Source organism: Trichoplusia ni, chromosome 4 (assembly GCF_003590095.1).
Source record: "Trichoplusia ni isolate ovarian cell line Hi5 chromosome 4, tn1, whole genome shotgun sequence".
NCBI classification, from domain to species: domain Eukaryota; kingdom Metazoa; phylum Arthropoda; class Insecta; order Lepidoptera; family Noctuidae; genus Trichoplusia; species Trichoplusia ni.
The window spans coordinates 8,355,841-8,374,803 of NC_039481.1; the positions used below are offsets into that span (position 1 = coordinate 8,355,841).

The 18,963-nt window shown below is 34.2% G+C and overlaps 5 protein-coding genes across 6 annotated transcripts; 2 read left to right on the plus strand and 3 right to left on the minus strand.

Moving 5' to 3' along the window:
- Positions 1–46: 46 nt before the first annotated feature.
- On the minus strand, positions 47–5,358 carry LOC113492905 (zinc finger protein 14-like). Its single transcript, XM_026870628.1, has 6 exons — positions 5,008–5,358; positions 4,305–4,426; positions 2,894–3,103; positions 1,785–1,919; positions 849–917; positions 47–773 (listed from the first exon to the last, which is right to left on the minus strand). Exons 1-6 carry the CDS (start codon positions 5,169–5,171, stop codon positions 136–138), a joined length of 1,338 nt encoding a protein of 445 aa, XP_026726429.1. The 5' UTR covers positions 5,172–5,358; the 3' UTR covers positions 47–135.
- Positions 5,359–5,635: 277 nt separating this feature from the next.
- Positions 5,636–12,880, plus strand: LOC113492906 (thiamine transporter 1-like). Its single transcript, XM_026870629.1, has 7 exons — positions 5,636–6,623; positions 8,585–8,715; positions 9,168–9,312; positions 9,716–9,834; positions 10,016–10,198; positions 11,394–11,611; positions 11,827–12,880. Exons 1-7 carry the CDS (start codon positions 6,389–6,391, stop codon positions 12,077–12,079), a joined length of 1,284 nt encoding a protein of 427 aa, XP_026726430.1. The 5' UTR covers positions 5,636–6,388; the 3' UTR covers positions 12,080–12,880.
- Positions 12,881–13,069: 189 nt separating this feature from the next.
- LOC113492913 (single-pass membrane and coiled-coil domain-containing protein 4) lies at positions 13,070–13,801 on the minus strand. The gene is made up of 2 exons (XM_026870640.1): positions 13,666–13,801; positions 13,070–13,528 (listed from the first exon to the last, which is right to left on the minus strand). The coding sequence occupies exons 1-2, from the start codon at positions 13,755–13,757 to the stop codon at positions 13,339–13,341; spliced, it is 282 nt and encodes a 93-aa protein (XP_026726441.1). The 5' UTR covers positions 13,758–13,801; the 3' UTR covers positions 13,070–13,338.
- Positions 13,802–14,331: 530 nt separating this feature from the next.
- On the minus strand, positions 14,332–17,814 carry LOC113492908 (phospholipid phosphatase 6). 2 transcript variants are annotated; one of them, XM_026870633.1, is made up of 5 exons: positions 17,705–17,814; positions 17,480–17,586; positions 16,603–16,758; positions 16,115–16,214; positions 14,332–15,136 (listed from the first exon to the last, which is right to left on the minus strand). In XM_026870633.1, the coding sequence occupies exons 2-5, from the start codon at positions 17,486–17,488 to the stop codon at positions 14,739–14,741; spliced, it is 663 nt and encodes a 220-aa protein (XP_026726434.1). In that variant the 5' UTR covers positions 17,489–17,586; positions 17,705–17,814; the 3' UTR covers positions 14,332–14,738. The 2 variants fall into 2 exon arrangements, with proteins under 2 accessions (XP_026726434.1, XP_026726435.1); XM_026870634.1 differs by lacking the exon at positions 17,480–17,586 and having other exon boundaries at positions 17,705–17,809.
- Positions 17,815–17,900: 86 nt separating this feature from the next.
- LOC113492910 lies at positions 17,901–18,828 on the plus strand. The gene is made up of 3 exons (XM_026870637.1): positions 17,901–18,190; positions 18,298–18,468; positions 18,644–18,828. Exons 1-3 carry the CDS (start codon positions 18,047–18,049, stop codon positions 18,782–18,784), a joined length of 456 nt encoding a protein of 151 aa, XP_026726438.1. The 5' UTR covers positions 17,901–18,046; the 3' UTR covers positions 18,785–18,828.
- Positions 18,829–18,963: the final 135 nt, after the last annotated feature.

Consider the following 18,963-nt stretch of genomic DNA (forward strand, 5'->3'; position numbering starts at 1 on the left):
GCAAACAATAGTTCAAACAAGAATTAAAAAATAAAACATCCAAAACTATAACATAAGAAAATATTTATTAAGTACACACTAAGTAACAAAGATATATAACTTACACTTACAAACTACAACAACTTGCGCTACAAGTCACAGGCCGGTGTTGGGGCGCGGCGTGATGTCGTCTATCTCCTGCGCGGTCACCTGCTCGTCCAGCGCCATCTTGGCGCACAGGCACTCGTCGCTTATAGTCCCGTTACCACTCACTATACAGTTCCCTAGAATCGCCTTACAGCTGTTGTATGGCACGAACTTCGTTTTCGCACGTTCACGTTTCACTATCTCGAAAGGTAAATCGATATCGAAAGTATCTTTTATTTTAACTGTACCGTCTGTTTTGTACACGATGTGTGGGACCTGAGGGTTTGTTTCGTTGCTGTTGAAACAGTCACAGCCTTTGCATGAGTTCATACTATCCAGTTTGTTCAGATTTAGAGGTTCATTGTCTATAGGGTCGAAATCGTAATCTTCGTCGACAGTGTTTGGTATTTGTACGCAAACACAGGTTTCGCCTTTCTCGCTCATGATACAGCCGCCCAAAACTGATTTGCAGTTTAGAACATTTTCTTGTGTCTCCGTGGTAGTTCTTTGAATGCCGTCGATTTGAGGACTGACCGTAGGATGTTCTGGGTTGTACTCTTCTTTTACAATTGCCATACAACTTTGTAAGTGCATCTCGTATTCTGGTTTTGGTATTGTAAAGTTGCACGATGAACATATTATTGTTTCTGTAAAATAAAATGAGGAAATTTGATATCTATTGTAACTTTAAAAATACTTTGTAATATAGGATGAACAATTACCTCTTTCCAAACACGATAAGTCACAGGTAGAATTTGAGTCGGATGATATACCGCTGTCTGTTTTAGGGTCTGAAACAATACAAGTAAAGTCATCAATAATAAAATACATTAATCGAGGAAACATAATTCATCTCTGCTCAAATAAAAGAATGATTCAAAATTCTGTTCAATAAATCTTTTGATTAAATACCTTTCTAAAGAGGAAACGTCTGGACCAGAACCGAACCGTCACATTTTTCCTGATACATGTAGGTACTGATCGCAAACAAAGTCAAGTCAGTGACATATTTATATTAGATTTATAAGGTTTCTAAACAGTAAATAATAGAGGACTGGAGAGCAAAGTAGCTTAAACAACAGAATTCCTCTAAAGGCTTACCAAATAATAATATTAACTAAAATATTTTTTAAAGTTCCTAAATCTGATTCAGTGCATCGACTTACGTATTTCCCTCAGTTCAAATATATAATTAAAAAAATCATAAAGAAACGTCACTTAGTCCCAAATGTAAATATTTACAAACAAACTCATTTTAATTTATTAAAGCTTACAATGTTACCAATTTAGAGATAAAAGCTATTATTAGTCTGGAACACAAAATGGTAGTCGAGTACCCTCACGTATTCGAAATCTGATAATCTTATCAGGCACCTAATACGTGAGGGCAAGGTTCGCGGTTAATTAGGATGATAATATACTCATGTGTTAATGAGTCATTGTATATCATACCTAACGTTGCTGAGCCTTTCCTGGGCCTTCCTCATATGGTTGTGAATACTTACTTGTGAATCATTGAGCATTATTATGAATTAAACCTCGGAATTTCAGATTACCAGGGATTTTTAATCCTGGTTGTTTCCCTTAACCAATTGATTAGTTGTTTAGCCGTCAGCCACTAAACTATATTCTAGGTATGTATTTGTAGCTATACTCACGGTGTTTCGCCATGTGTCGCTTCTTGGCGAACTCAGTCGCGAATTTCTTGTTGCAGTCGGGGAAGGTACAGCATAGAGACGAATCAGCATTGTGCGTCTTCAGATGAGTCTTTAAATGATGCGACTGGATGAAACCTGGAAAACAAATAGAGGAATTGCTAAAATGCATAGTTCCAAAAATATAGTCAGGTTTCGAAGAAGACTGTTCATATTTTATTGCATGTAAATATGACTTTTTACAAAAAGTATAAAGCAAATAGCATGTTAAAAATACAGTGAAACATACAACTTTCTGATTTTTTCAGTCACTTAAAAAAGAGTAGGCAAGAACGCTGTAAATACAAGTGTTTTGTCTGATTTTATTATACATGACCTAGCAATAACTATCGATCTGTGGAGATAGCACATTATTGCTAATGTTGATATCATAGCGACTATCCAAGGTCATCCGCGACGCAATATGTCTATGTACATCCCCGGTAAGAGATGTTGTAACATGTGCGAAAACAACTCCTTTATGAGCCTTATTAACAGATATATGACAAATCCTAAAGTCGATTGATATCCCTAAAGCTTTTATGAATGATCGCTCGCGTCGTTGAAACAAATGAATCGAAGTGACGTGTCAGTCATGTGACTTATCGGGGGAAACGTCATTTATCTACATTCAAGCTATTTCTATCATTAACAGTTGTAAAAATGTCTCCTTGGACTAATCTATCGGATTATATGTAGACATTTAAATACCTACTTTTACCATTATGTATGATGGGTGTGATGATGTCTACAGAACAGGGACCACGAAAAGATAGTAAGACAGGGCAACTTCGGAATCGAGACAACGCATTGCAAAGCGTAGGGGGTATTTTGAAAGGTAGTGGTAAGCTTTAAGAACTAAGAGATACAAGGTTTTTTTGGTTACACATCCTACTTAAACTAATTTCGGTTACGAGAGATACCTACACATAAAAGTAATCGACCACGCAAAATCAACAATATACTTAACACGAGGGATCACAATTACCGAGTCAAAAACTATAAGTTCTAAAGACATACAATTCTAAAACCATTTAAGAAAAATCAACTAACTAGTATTAAAAATATGTTACCTTTATTACAAATTTTACAGTAATGCTGTTTAGTGTTGGTATGGGTGAGCTCGTGGTGCTTCAGATGGTGGGCGAAGTTGAACTTCTTGGAGCAGCCGGTGAAGCTGCACTGGTAGCGGCGCTCGGACTCCGTCTTGTGCGTCTTCATGTGCGTGCTCAGCGCGGGCTCACTGCTGAACGTGGCGCTGCACTTACTACACGTGTAGGTGCCTGGATATACACGGTTGTTTAGGATATTTGATGGACTGCTGAATGAACTAAGTGGAAGGAGCCATATCTTTGTTGCCCACGTCTTAAAGTACTGTTGTTGAAGTCGTGGACGCGTGATACACACACGGCGTAGAGCAAGAAGAGTTGATGAAAAGCCCCAGATTCTACTAGGTGGTAAGGACTACTTTCGAATATCAAAGATGAAGGGTTTGTTTATTGTGTTGCAGTGACCGCAAACCTCAGCGATGTGGGACTGACTAGAGAGAGACAGAATCTAGAAATTTTGTTTCGATTTTAAAGACAACATGCGTGTTTAACGTAAGACGAATTCTGAAAGTAGAACATTTAATTTTCTGTAAGTCCCTAGGACATGGGACTAAATATTTAAAATCTCAATGTTAAGTAAGTTATGAAGAGGTAATAAGTTGCCTAAGTTGGCGAATCAAGCAAGATCGAACAAGCCAAGACAAAATTTTGGGGGATTCTTTAGGAACTTATTTGCTTTAACGTGACCTAAAAAATTTCGTTAATCTAGTTTTTGCACCACTTCTAGACGTAAACATTACAAAAATACCAGGTGGCGCTTAGTTTCGTAATCTTTCGAGGATCTAACTCGAGCATAAGAGTTAGGCTTATTCTTATCATTTTTTCATATCTAGATGACGTAAAATAAATAACATTAGGTACGACGGAATGGCGATAATTGAGTCATTGTGAACAAAAATAAACACTCATCCATATGTACATGATCCTGAGTAATTCCACTTGAATATTACCAAGTCATCACCAATCTAATCAACATCATGTGCTGTAACACATTTGTATATGATGCAACAGTATTTTGTGACTTGAAACTATTGAATAACATTGTTACCAAATATTGAGAGAACTGTTAATATTTATGTTTCAGCCTGTAGAATTTTGTTATAAACATTATTATTAAAGTGATTCTGAACTTTAACCTTTTGGTAGCATGCACAATTGCTGATACTGGCTAGATTGAAATATAAGTCTCATGTCAGATTTTATTGCATAACTAATTATATTCTTAGTTCTTCATGATGGATAGTCTAAATGAATATAGAAATAAGAAACATGACCCTGAAATGATTTATGAGTATTATTGTAACAATCCAATGCTTATTTTCGTTACCAACTACAAAAAATAAAGTTAATTTTGTTGATATCTAGACCAACTTACCACCATGAGCATATTTGGTGTGCCTCTTAAGAAGTATGTTGTCCCGGAACTCTCTTCCACACTCACTACATCGTACACTGCCCGTCCTTTCGTGTTGCTTCTCGTGCCGTCGTAATGCAGAACTAAAACACAAATTATATAACAACATGTGTTTTATCAACACTTCCTTCTATTCACATAATTTTCCAAAAAGAATAAGCATAAAAGTAAATAAAAGAATGTATATTTACATTAAAGACGTAATAAACCTTTGTACACATATTGTAAACAAAAGTACTGTACCATATTGTTTTAAAACAACTGAAAATATGTTGGGCACTATCAGGAAAATAATACTAAAAACTCACATTCAGTCTTACTATGTATTTTAGAGCCAAATTAGATAAATAAAGACCAAATTTTAAATTAAATACACTACATGTTACATATTTATTAATAATTATGTATGTAAACACTTATGTGAACACCTGAACAGACCTACATGAAAATTGTGTACTTTCTTTGCCTATAAATTTTTTGGTGTCTGCTATAATGTGTACTAAGCACAAAATTTATACTTTGAGAATAAGTGACAATATAGACTACTTGTTGCTCTTTAAATTAATTATTTCATTTTAATATTCTGCGTCGCACTCTCTATTAATTAATTATAAATATTTGCGTTATAATAGGCTAGAGATAACAAAAAATGTAAGAAACTTACACAAAACTGAAGTTTTTGTTACAGACTTTGCATTGAAACGCCGGGAAATGGCTCTGTTCATGGCGCCTTCTTTCACTATCGTACTTAAACTCCTTGGAACAGTGTCGGCATTTCAGGATTATTCTTTCACTACCCATAACCATTTTTGTTTTTTTCGTCTTCATATGTATATAACTAGAAAGGCCACTATTGAATATTATTTGTAAGCTCCAGAATACAATGTCACACCCAACACGGACAAATACAGTACTAAACTAATATTTTCTCTGTTAAAACTGATAAGAAATGGTAAAAAGAACTGATAAAATAATATACACAAAAACGTGTCAACTGTCACCTGTCAAGAGTGTCAAGTGTCCCATAATCAGCTGTTTGACTTCGTTCAGCAACGTATTTATATATCTTTACCCATCTTTACACTTCACAGGAACCTCAACTTATAAAGCAACAAATAAGTTACTTATAAAGTAGTGAAAACATTTACATACAAGGCTATTATTATATTGATATTTTAATTTACTATTTCCATAGATAAAACTAACGGAGCACGCAATAATATTACTTATTATAATTTAGACGCCTTGCCTCTTTTGTGTCGAAGCTTAAAGCTTTTGAGTCTTCCTCCATTGTTTAAGGAATGATTAATTTTCGAAATCATTAGTAATCGAGCTAATTTCTTTAAGGAATCAGTGTTATTAATCCAGGTTAATATGTGGACATTGGACAATGTTGTGGTTTTCTTTTGTTTCTAATGTGTTACTGATAAGTGTAATACTTAGATGTGTAATATGTAATATCGTTTTCTTTTTCAAATAAAATAATTAAAAGTCTGGATTATAATAGTCAGAACATGTGATTTTTGTTTTGTTTTCGTCTTGTTTCTCTTGCTTTCTGTTCTGCCAATCGATAAGTACTGTCAATTTGTATCAGCTGTTCTGTCAAGCAAGGTTGCTTCAGCAGCAACATGAGAGTTTGAGAAATGTCATAAAAAGTAATGAAATATTCGAAACAAGAAATTACAAGCCAAAGAGTAATATCGTTTGTGCAATTGTTATTTTATAACGGTTATAACAATTAACAATACTCTAGCAAAGAAAAAACATTTCTAAACGCTACGAAATCCCGACCTTTTATAAAGACAGAAGCGAAAAGGTTACGCGCTACACTTTCGTTGTATAAAACCACACATGATTTAGCTCAACATATAATGCTAGATAAATCCGCTGGCGGACCATGTGTCAAGCGAGGCGGGAGCGGCGCTACCGGCCTCATCAGTCGGCACGCGACACGTGAGCACTTAACACGGCTGTTGACGATCGCCAAGGCCAAATCTACGCGAAGACTGTTCCCGACATTCATTACATAAATCAAGCATTAAAAAATGCAGGCTTGGGTTAGGGTGACGCTAATTTTGTGCGCTTTTGGTCTCCTGCGTGAGATTCGGCCGTCGGAGCCTTTCGTCTCGGAGTTCCTGCTCGGAGAGTGGTGGGACATCTCTGAGGAACAGCTGAACAGAGATGTGTATCCTATAGGAACATACTCTTACTTGTCACTGCTAGTTCTAGTGTTCCTTATAACTGACTTCCTGAGGTTTAAACCTGTTATAATTTTGTCAGGTAAGTTTTTTTTACTTTTAAAGGTCATTATACTTAAAACTGACATGCTCAGTACTGAATACAAAGTCATAGAATTTATCTTTTTTTATTATAAATACTTTATACTTATTAACATGATAATGTCATTGCATCTTATTATTATTAAAATTTGAAAGTATGAAAACAGTTAAGTCTCACTTTGAACATATTAACATTTGTATACAGATATATCAATGCAAATTATTAATTGGTGACTGATAAGTATCAATGATATCTACTTATCCAATAATAATTATGTGATAAGATTACCAACTCATCATAATCTCAGAGTAACAATATGTAAATGCAATTAAGGATTAAATATTAAGTCATTTATCATCTAGGTATGTGCTTGAGACAAGTAGCTTGTGTTGCATTATATATTTTTTTCTTACTTATGTTAAAAGCTTAACTTTTTTTCCAAAATCTAATTTTTGCACAGTAATTTTGAAAACATTAACTAAAAATGACTGACAATGCATCATGCAAAACATAAAAAAGTATATAGTTATATAAATTTCCTAAATTGTGTAAACAGTTTTATCTTATCAAAAGAGCAATATTTTTTACTGACATCTCATTATCTTGTTAAAATAATGCTGAATGCAATGCAGGAGATTAAAATAAATCAAAGTCTGGACCGATTCTTTAATTAAGAATTATGATGATACCAAAAATAGTTTTTAACAATTAACAAGGTCTCATTATTATAAAAAATACTTATCTAAATAGACATTTGAATTCAGAGCAATACATTTTTGCTGAATAAAAATATGACTCTATTACCATTAAGCATAGTATAAATAGCAAACAGGTAAGTATTTTTTTTTATCTTCTTTTGATATGTCTACTAATTAATAATACATTTTCCTTGTATCTTAGATTAAGATTTGCGGTCATTATTACATTAAGAGATATATTGTTAAGTAAACAAAATGATACAAGGTTGCTAGGGCTGATAACTTAGGCACTGACCTTAGTCAACATGCTTACAATGAACACTATGTTGCAATACTAAGAAGGTTCACTTAAATACATAATATCATTACCCTCTAATACCCACAGTACATTATAGGAGTAAATAAAAATATGAACATGTATGATTAATGATGGTCATATGACTAATGAATAAGAAACTTTGCCAATTTATTTAGCCTTATAAAAGTGTGTACTTGTAATTAAGATATTACGTATGTGCGGACGTCGTTAATAATTACAAATTATAAACCATAATGCTTATCAAGAAAATACTAACAGCTATAGTTTTAAACATGAATGTAATTAAAACCAAGCAGAGTACAATCAACTCATAGTTACGTCGTAATAATTCGCGACGGCCGGTCAAAATCAATGGACAATTGCTGGCTTTTATACCTACCTATACTATAGATACGTATAAACTGGCTACTGTATTGTATGCTCTTGTCACTTCCTTAAAGATGTGACATGCAATCAATGCGTATTTGGAAAATATTCTCACACCAGCTTTCACTGACGGATGTCGTCTTGCGTCAGACGTTGCCTTCTTATTATAGCTTTGACGTCGTTATGACAAAAATATGCAGTCGATGGCATAAGGAAAGCTGTGTTAATGAGAAAGAGATGTGCTCAGCATCGAGACAAATAGATTTATTGCTATTACTGACAAACTTTAGCGCTCTGCGCTGATAACATCGCTAAAATGTATGACAATGACACTCGTTTTCGAAAAGACACGTGTCTTTGACTTGTTTCTTTAATTTATTTGAGCAATTCAATCATTAAAGTCTTTTAGATTTACCTATACCTAACACTACAAATTATAGCATGAAACTAAAAATGGAATCAGAGTTTTTGAGACATGGCATTCGCAGAACATTTACCTAGTTAAGTCTAATATGAACCACCTTTTGTCAAATATTCTTATACATTAAAAAATTAAATATTTTTTTGCTTTATTTCAGGCTTAAGCGGTATCACAGTATACGCCATACTACTATGGACTTCAAGTCTGGCATGGGTGCAGACAACACAGTTCTTCTACGGCTTGTATATGGCTACGGAAGTCGCTTACTATACCTATATTTATGCTAAAGTAAGTATTTACCTACAAAAAAATTCAACAAGATATAATTAAGTCTTCTAATCTCTGTCTCCTTTTAGTATTCAACTCATCTTTCTTGGGTTAAAATTTGGATTTTCCCCAGTTTTTATGCATTTTTCATAATTATCACGTTAACCTTCAACCTGTCAAGAATCTTTTCCTCAAAAACATGAGTGTGTCGAATTAATACACAGAATTTAGAAGAACGTATTTTTTTATCAGCTATAGAAATTAGGTAAATATAAACTCACAATGTCCAAAAGCGAAAACTTCCTCATCCTACCATCTCTCAAAATAAGGCTATCCCCGTTATTGAAAAGATGCAGATGCCGTGCAGAGCACCGTGCACCGCCGCGCTTTCTAGTAAAGCAGTCTTCAAAAGATCTTAGGCCCTCTAGTATTAGAGACTTTAATAGATAACAGATAACCTGTTAATTTTCCAGGTAGAATCAGACAAGTACCCTCGGGTATCATCGTACACTCGCATCGCGGCCCTGAACGGCCGCTTCCTGTCCGGTCTCAGCGCTCAGCTTCTCACCTACTTCGGCCTCATGAACTACAGGGACCTCAACTACATCACATTCACAGGTGTCTACTAAACATTCACTTAGGTGAATATAGATATAAGTATCTAATTACTCTGCTTCCTTGCTTTTGCTATGAAACTGCTTGTTTAATCTCTCAGTTGCATATTTCACATCATATTAGTTCTTATTTTTCGTATCCTAGTAAATACTTACTCTAGTTCGTTTCTTACTTTCTGCATTACTCGCCAACTTAGTTTACTTTCAATGTATAAAGCTACAATACGCATTTATCTGCTTGAATATATGAGACAATTCAGTGACCTTACTAAAGTTCTGATAGCAGGATTTGTGTTGGTGTTACTGCTATAAGAGCGAGACAGCTCTATGCATAACTGTAATGCGCACTCTTGCTTCCACAACTCAAACTTTCTAAAGAACTGTACAAAAATGATGCTTTATTTCAGCTCAGATCTTGGCGACTTTTTGGGCTTTCGGGCTGCCAACTGTGCAGTACGGCATTTACTTCCATCGCAACACCCGCGAGTCAAGTACTTCGCCGGACAAACAGCTGCAACCCAATGAGGTAATGTTTTAAATATTTTAATTAATCAGCACGCCTTTAGTAAGCACGTAATTGCTATTGTATACGTTTATTCTTATCTTAATATATTTAAATTGTAACTAGCGTCCTTATACAATTATTTTTATACCGGTTTTTCGGTACTCGAAGGAAAACCTACATAATATAATTATATTTATTCCAGTCACTCGGTTCTAATATAAAAGAAGCGTCAACGTTGATCCTGCGTCACGCGCGGGCGGCGTACTCCCGGCCGAAGGTGTTAGTGTGGTCAGCTCTGTACGCCGTCACCCTGGCGCTGTTCGTGCAAGTGCAGACCTACATACAGCTGTTGTGGAAGCAGATACAGGAGAATAGTAATCAGCCAGTGAGTCAAATTAAAAAAAGAAAGTTGTATCTCTCAGTCAGAGCCCATAGGTAACAAAAAAAATTCAAGTGTTGGCGCCAATCGAATCTTTATATGTAGGTATGGAAATGGCAATCGTTTTCCGACACGCGAGTTGTTTGTTTGACATTTTAATACATTTGAATAATTCGATCATCGCATCATGGACTCTAATTGATCTAGTTTCCTTTAAAAGAAGCGACAAACTTGACATTTTAGTTATATTCGTCAAGAGTATCTATGAACTTAAGTTCTATCTTCTTAAGTTGATAATCAAATGTTGCTTCTTCAGAATCTAGTCCATCCAAAGGTTGTCTGTAAAAGATCGCTTTTAGCGAGAAGACCGCCCATTGTGGCACCATGACTATTTATTTATGTAAAATCCTGTACTTATGTGGTGTGCAATAAAGAATATTCTATCTATCTATCATCTATCTAGGTAGGTATTTATATATAACTTAGATAGACAAGTATTACAAATTCTTATCTATTTCTGAATTGTGATGTCTAAGTATCATATCAATAAAACGCCACATTTGGTTTGTTTCACGGCTCGCACTCAAGCATTATTTAATCTCATCAAAGCTTATCTGGAGATAATTGTAGCTTGGTGCAATGTTTGTCTGTCTTCGAACGTGCAATGATACGGTGCCAGATAAAACATTTCCACGCTTATAATATTATTATCTTAATACGGATAAACTGTTTTGGAATGTTTGGGTGCTTATGTGCGAAAATGTACCTTTGAGCATGCATTTTTATCATCAAAATAAACTATTACAATCCTTTATCATATTTATATGTTGGGCCAAATAACCCAGCTGGAAAAAAACTTATGTAGAAAGTAAATAAATACATTCTTAGGTAAATAGGATGTGAAGACGTGGAAGACATTCTAAAAACTCGCTAGGTACAGTCAACAGCAAAAGTAAATGGTCAAAATCAGAAATTCAAAAATAATGGGCAGAATTCGCGTCATACCATTTAATACTAAGGGAGTTTTAGGTCTTAACTTGTACTTATTAATCTAGCCTAATCCTGTTTTTGCTCTACGTATATTTCTAACGTCCTTTTTTCTTTAACATATTTCGCTAGGCACCAATTTTTTTTTTTTTTAAAGTTCGTTCAAGGCTTGCTTGGATTTAGAAATAATATTTAAATCTTAATAATCTTTTAGGTAGCATTCAACGGCGCAGTAGAAGCGATTCAGACGTTGCTAGGCGCGGGCGGGGCCTACGTCGCCTCCATCCACGCGGCGGCGGGCGCGCCCGCCCCCGTCGCCGCCGTACAGGGCCTCGCCGTGTTCGCTGGCACATACTTCAACAACGTGTTTGTGTCGTATGCTGGTTACATAGTCATGGGGATGCTGTATCATTACACAATAACACTATGCAGGTAAGATGCTCATCAACTCATTATATAACTTAGACTCTCGAACTGTAAGCCAGTCAGTAATAATGTGTGAGGATTTATGCTCGTCTTTCACGTAAAAACTACTACAGTACCTGGTCGGAACTAAACACGGATGCCGTTTACATTTCGACCAATCGGTGATAAGAATTACGTTACACGAATAGGGCATAGATTTATGTAAGTCATCTTTATTTCAGTGCCAAAATAGCCGGTCAGCTGAGCGACGAGAGTTGCTTCGGCCTCATATTCGGCATCAATACACTCATAGGCACTGGTTTGCAGTCCATCCTGACTTTGGTACTAATCCAGACACTAAAGCTGCCAATAGCCTCCCAGTACTACACCATCAGCGGCCTCTACATGCTACTCGCGTCTATGTGGCTACTTGTTTGGATGGTAAACATTTTCAGACAGAAGCAAAATATTCAAAATGATACCCAGTATTCATAGGGCTTAACATACCCTTGTTACATAGCCACAAGTGCCTAAAGACAGTCTAAATATGCTTTGAGTATATAAATATGAATATTATGTCAATAAACGGCACAGAGAATTAGCTTCTTTTAGCTAATTAGATGTTTTTTCCATGAGAATAAAGTGACTATTGTGTATTTCATACAAAATTTGATCAGAACAAACAGTTATTGTTTGTAATATGCACTTGTTAGAATAGCAATATAGTTAAGGCTGTGATGTTTTGTAGTTGTAAGTGTTAATCTCAAAGTGCAATTTACTGGATGTTTTGCACACATATATTATGGTAGGGAAATTATCTGATATTAATCTTTATTCAAATTATAGACATAAATTTTGTTAAGCTTCATTTGAGACACCATAAACAAACTAAAGACATTAAATTAGCTTTTTAGGAATCATGAGTGATGAGTTAAGAATATGAGGAATAGTGTAGCAATTGATACCAATCACTTGTTTGCATCACTACATACACTTGGTAAATCCAGAAATTACTTCCTTAAAAAACTTGTTCCTTATCATTTGAAATAGACATATCAAATGCAAATTATTTTTGTGTAGTTTAGCTTGAAATGTTTCTATAATAATTATTAGAAAACTAAACCAACATGGTTGTGTCAATCAATAAATTACCTCAGTGTTTCAATCCATGTCCACTGTTGGACTAGGCCTCTCCAAAGTAGCATTATTTGTGTACTTAAATTGATTTTATAAATGTAAGGATTGTTATATTAATTGTGACACAAAATTGTCTAAGATAGACTTATCATATAATTCCAAGTGAAGTTTGTATTTTATAATTATATACCTTTTTGAAATATATATACTTCTGTATAAACAGTTTTAATTTATTCTGTTGATATTAAATTATTTTATTTGAACAGCTTTTAGTTTTATCACACTATTCCAATGTTTTCACTTCCTTTTCAGGTGAAACAGGTGTAAGGTGGCATAAAAACTCTTGTAGGTATTTAAATATGTATAATCTAATATTTACATTAATTTTGTTATAACTCTAACATTGATATGTTGACAACAAAGTGGAATGAATAACAGCACTTTTATTATAAAAAATATTTCAGTCACTGAACATCTGTACAGTAATAAGTGTGAAGCATCAACATCTTATGTTCCATATAAGCTCACAACCATAGAATATAAACCCCAAACCAATATAAATTGATGGTATATATAATTTATTATGTACAATTTCACACACCTAAGACCTAGTTACGTTACGCGTACTGCATCGACGTAGGCCGGGTTTTGAGGTACACGTAAACGCAGATTACCAGAAAAACAACCGCGAAAGTCGGCAAAACAATCGTGTGAATTTGTTGTCGCATTTTGGCAAACTCCTGTTTCCTCTCGCGCTTCTGTCTCGCTGTTTCTTTTACTGCTCCCTTTAATTTTCTCATGGTGCCGCTGTAAAATATGTCTTCTTATAATATTGCAGTTGTGCCACGTCCAAATAAATATTTTATTCTTTACAAACTCTACGTAAAACTGTATTACTTTGATAGCGGTTAATGGTAAATAAGTGTCTAATATGTATGCTTTACCTTGCAATTAGGACACTTAACGGTTCAATATAATATTTGAATTTATTTTCTCTCAAAAGTTGAATGTATGCAATTTCATCCGAAAAATACATAACACCGAACCATCACACGTCACAATACCAAACGTCAACTTAACACGTAACGTCACGTCATATGTCAAATCGTTGAATATGTCGACGGTTGCCAGAAGAAAAATTAAGTATTTCTAAACTCTTTGTATTTCTAAATTAGTAGATCTAAAATATTTGCAAAAATACATTAGTTTCGAGTGCTTGAACATATTGTACCCATGTTAATATAATAACTTATTTACGGACGGGCCTTACAGTACCTACATAATTAGGCATACCACCGCCTCGGTCAACACCTCCCTACGTACTTTCAGCAACTTTAAATTTTAAGTGAGCCCCTTGTAAAAAAATTTAGAAGCGAGGCTGCCCATCCATTTGTACTTGTATGATTCAAGCATTATAGTAAGATACTTAATTTGTTTATAGATTGATTTATAGTAGCTCGGAGAGGTAAATGTAGAAAAAACAGCAAGTGAATTAATTTATAATATTATGTATAATTTTTTCATTAGGGTTTAGTTTCACAAACATCACTCACTTAAACGTACATTATTAAATTTTTATTAGTTAACTACTTACTAAATAAAGTACTTCATCACAGGCCTCGAAATGTGTTGGGTTACGTTTATATTATATATTTACGATAACAATACAATAAATATAACAAAAAATTATAATGATTTGTAAATCCATTCACAATTTTCTTTCAAACACAATGAAAAGGACTAGGATATTATTCTGTGAAGATAAATACGAGATGCAACCTGTTTGGTGCAGGTGTTATCAAAAGACGCAACACGACTTTACCAGGAACTTTAATTATTCTTACGAGATATTAAAAAGACTAAGATATTAAATATGTAACTAATATTTAGTCAGCACTGAATACTTAATATAAATGCGTTGATTGCTTTCATGACATTGTTCTTCCCTGTTCAGCCACGTTTCGCTCAAAATTTCGTTTCGCGCACCAAAAGGTCGTTGATTTGTTTGGTTTTGGTTCTAGACATGGTACTCTCCGCCATCAATCTTCTCATCAGATAACGAAGCCACAATACCGGAGCAGGTGTTTTGAGAGAACCAGATCAAATGCATGAATATCGCTTCTTGAATGCCAATACTGATACCGGCAAGTACATCGAGAAGGTAGTGCCTCTCTGCAAGTACTTTTGAGAGGCATACAGCTCCGACCCAAGCTAGAAAAGGTGGGTACAAGAAGAAGTAGTCGTTAAGATATTGTGACATGAGTATGAAGGCAATCATGGTGGAGCGGCTGGCGTGACCTGACGGGAAGGAGAACTTGTCAGGACCGATGTCTGTCAGCTTGTTCATAGGGATAGGTCGACGACGACGCACGGCCGCCTTTATCACCGCAATCACGATAATATCCAAGATCAGAGCTGTAAAAAAAACGACAACAATCAGCATCATAAAATTAACAGACATCACAATAACCATTTCCAACTTTTATTGCTGAATTCTTAATTTAAACTCGAGTAATGTGCTCATAAATCACGCAAAATGAGCCGACTATACAATCTTAAATAAGCTTAAAGAAACGTAAATATTTATTAATAAAAATTGTTAAGTGTAAAATGTAATATGTTGTTCTTTTAATTTGTTAAAACCTCGAATACTTATTAGAACATGTGCATATACATAAACAATAAACAAGTAGGTATATTTGGCTCTAGCCTAAAATGCATTTCAAGTGTGTTCTCGCATCGAAATGACGTCATTTGTAATACTGTTAGTGATATGAGGTAAGTATTGTTTGAATGTGGGTGAATAACAGCTAATTACGTATTCAAATCATGAGTCGGCAGCGTGAATAACCTTCGGCAATCACTTCTTGATAACTGAAACTGAACTGCTACTTTAAATGAGACCTTAATATTACTGACTTTCTAAGGTTCAACTTGTAATCAACCAAATAGCTTTATTTGTTATTTTTAAATTTTAAATGTTAATAATAAAACTATTATAGCCTGTAAAGTACTGGAAGTTTTGTCGAGAAGCAACATGCAATGATTCAATGATCGTTATTTCTACTTGAATGTGAGTGGGGTTAAATTTCTTAGATGAATCATATAAGTTTTTTTTTGGCAGCTATTCGCAATCTGTGTGACAAGGACAATATATAATGCAGTAAAATGTTTCGCTTTTGTTTAATATATCGATATAGAGTGAGTCAAAATATAAGCCAGGTTGTAAACAACTCTTAATTATTATTATTGAAGGAATACAATATATCTTTATCTCAATGATTCATTACACAGCCTTAAATCATATCAATCATTCAATAGTATCAAAATATATCCCTAAAACAAGCAGCACAAGGTATCATTTTGTTTAGCAAGATATTATCAACTTCATACCTATGAGCATATTGACTTGCAACTGATATAACTCCTTATTGTTAAACAACCAGATAAAGGTGAGCCAGCCGGCCAACCAGACAATGCCATGACAAGAAACCTGAAATATAGATAACAAATTATTACAATCTCATAGCAAGCAAATAAGGCATTGGTTACCTTAGACAATAAAGTTCATTGTGTGATTTCATTCTATTACAAGATGGCTTTGTTTTTTCAAAAATGTAAGAGAATGTGAGAGGGATAGAATTTATACACATGTAAACAACTACTTTTATGAGCTATGAATGTGTCTGAAGATCTTTGTATATGGCACATAATAATATTCCAATGTAATATAAAGAATTAATCTAAGAAGGACCATACAGTGGTTGGGTACAAGTTAATAAACAAACACTGGATAAAAAAATGACACAAATATGTATAGAGATAATCATAAAATGTAGGTTGAAGTATATAAATGAAAGTCTACAAAAAAAGAGGTTTACATCAAACAGTTGTGCATGGTTGCGCAGAGATCTCAGCCAGGTGGTCCTCAAGCCAAACTCCACGAACTTCTTCGTGATCTGCACATCGTTGTGAAGGAGTTTCTGCAACATTGGTGGGACTTGTCTCTTCCCTCTACTTGAATCGTGACCTAAAAGCTGAAATGTGATAATAATTAATGTAACTTGTGGCTGAAAGCTGTTAGCAGTGCATGAAGGAGTTGATTAAAAAGAAATTGTGATGTAGATTGCATCATTAAATACATTTTCAAACTTCCTAGTTTAACTAGGAACCTAGGTCAACACTAATACTACAAAGATGAAGGGTATGTTTGACTAAACATGTCCATTACACATTGTAACATTTAAAAATCTAGTTGGTACAAACAACTAATAAGCAGAGGTAGAAAACAAAAATACCTGCCAGGAATAGTCAGTCACTTAAAACAGAGCCCCCATTATTAAAAAGTAATCTTAACCGCTATGTAAGAGCTGCATGCAATGGAAAGCAGTAACAGAACTTGGCTTTGCTGATCCAAGTGATCATTTTAGGAAAAACAGTTTCAATTGATGAATGTTTAATATTATAAAAGGAAACTTATTTACATCGGCATAATGGTCCAGTGGTTACTGGCCTGGGACAAATGGCTTGTTCATAAGTATATTATTATTAAATCAGTTGTCAAATGCTCAAAGTACAAGAATAGCTTTTTTTCTAAGCTAAATATTAATGTGTTTAAGTCGATGACTATTATAATATTTGTAAAATCTAGTTATTACTATAATAGCTAAATTTATTCAGAAATAATTTTATTACATGCAAGTCAGTGATAATGGTTAGCGAAAATTACAGCATTAATATGTAATGTATTAATCTTACCTCCTCCATGCCGTTTAGCTGAAATCTACGGTGATCAACGAGTAACTATAACACCTGTACAAACATACACGAGCGGGGAATGTCCACAAATGTTAAAGTGCAGGAAACTAAAACAAGAAATATGCATGAAAAGCCGACTACACGGAAAATCTAATCAATGCAAGTTTACTTTAGTCGTGTAATGTTATTTATTATTTAAAACCTAGTATTGTAATTATTTCTTACTTTAAACCCTTGTTTCAATAGTCGCACTCACAAATTTAATAAAGGCAAAAACGAATTCTCACTTCTGACAAAAATATTGACACCAAACCAATGACAAAATTATGACATTATGAAACACCTATTCTATCTTGTCTATTATTACGCAGATAATAAAATATAATTTTAATAATACATTTTTCGTTAAGTAGGTCAAAGACATTATACTCTACTAGTAGAAAGACCTATGTGGTTGTAGATATTTTAAAATTTCAAATTGTCATTTTGATGTACAGAAAATATCAATTTCAGTTTATTATATTTTTCCATTATTTGTACGAAAGGTAATTGAATTTAAATTTCATCATGGAGTTCTTCGGCATAACTATGTATGGTCCTCAAAACTATATTAAAGACATGATGAGAGAAGAATATAAGGAACCTATGTGCAAAGAAGATGTAAAACCATTGATGGAAAAAGTTGCTGCATATTCCACGCTTCCAAAAGAGGTATTAAAACGGATTTCGTTGCGGTTTGCGTAGCCGCGTAATTTCCTCAAACACAATATATTGCTCATAATTTTATCTAACTTGATAATCTTTAAATCACCATGTAGATGAAACGACCAGACGTAGACGTTATCCGACTAATTGATGTGTATATCGGAAGAGTCAATGGGTTTGCCTACGGTTCAATGCAAAGAAATATAAGGATGAAACGCAAAGGAGTTATTAAACCAGTTTATCCTTGCGAAACGTATAGAATCCCGCCAACAACCTATATGGAGGTCAGTAGTATATTGTTTTAGGATAAGAAATACACGAAATATTTAAACAGTAGACGATAGAGTGTATTTTTTAAGTAGGATGGAGCTTGGAAACAATTTGCTTCATTACTAAGTTATTAATACCTACTAATATTGAGTTGCGGGAGTTTATTAATTACTTTTGATGTGCTTTTAGATTGGGTGGTGGCAACATGATCCGGAATTATTGAAAGCAACTTGGTACCATACTCATCCAAGATATCCACAACCGGCATCTCCCAATACTTTGGTTCTTGACAAAGTGCGAAAGAATAACAAATTCGCAACTCTGTTCTGATTACTATTCCATGATTACTTTGAAATAAACTCCGTATTTTAGTATCAAACTCTTACTTACTAAAAATCAAAATACACAATCTACCTTGTTAAAATATTTTAATTTTCTTTGTTTTTAATTTTAATTGAAGAAATAAAATTATTACTGCAATTGCGAAAAAAACTGAACTCTCTCTAAAT

Coding starts and splice junctions, on each gene's coding strand:
- LOC113492913 (XM_026870640.1), bottom strand. CDS start 13,757: ATGTATTTTTCGGATGAAATTGCATACATTCAACTTTTGAGAGAAAAT. Junction 13,529..13,665: donor TTAAGTGTCCTAATTGCAAG/GTAAAGCATACA, acceptor CATATTTTACAG/CGGCACCATGAGAAAATTAA.
- LOC113492906 (XM_026870629.1), top strand. CDS start 6,389: ATGCAGGCTTGGGTTAGGGTGACGCTAATTTTGTGCGCTTTTGGTCTC. Junction 6,624..8,584: donor ACCTGTTATAATTTTGTCAG/GTAAGTTTTTTT, acceptor GCTTTATTTCAG/GCTTAAGCGGTATCACAGTA. Junction 11,612..11,826: donor TACACAATAACACTATGCAG/GTAAGATGCTCA, acceptor TCTTTATTTCAG/TGCCAAAATAGCCGGTCAGC.
- LOC113492910 (XM_026870637.1), top strand. CDS start 18,047: ATGGAGTTCTTCGGCATAACTATGTATGGTCCTCAAAACTATATTAAA. Junction 18,191..18,297: donor ATTCCACGCTTCCAAAAGAG/GTATTAAAACGG, acceptor ATCACCATGTAG/ATGAAACGACCAGACGTAGA. Junction 18,469..18,643: donor CGCCAACAACCTATATGGAG/GTCAGTAGTATA, acceptor ATGTGCTTTTAG/ATTGGGTGGTGGCAACATGA.
- LOC113492908 (XM_026870633.1), bottom strand. Junction 16,215..16,602: donor ACCATGCACAACTGTTTGAT/GTAAACCTCTTT, acceptor TCTATATTTCAG/GTTTCTTGTCATGGCATTGT. Junction 15,137..16,114: donor GCAAGTCAATATGCTCATAG/GTATGAAGTTGA, acceptor TTTTTTTTACAG/CTCTGATCTTGGATATTATC.
- LOC113492905 (XM_026870628.1), bottom strand. CDS start 5,171: ATGAAGACGAAAAAAACAAAAATGGTTATGGGTAGTGAAAGAATAATC. Junction 4,427..5,007: donor AACAAAAACTTCAGTTTTGT/GTAAGTTTCTTA, acceptor TTTGTGTTTTAG/TTCTGCATTACGACGGCACG. Junction 3,104..4,304: donor CACCAAATATGCTCATGGTG/GTAAGTTGGTCT, acceptor GTGTATATCCAG/GCACCTACACGTGTAGTAAG.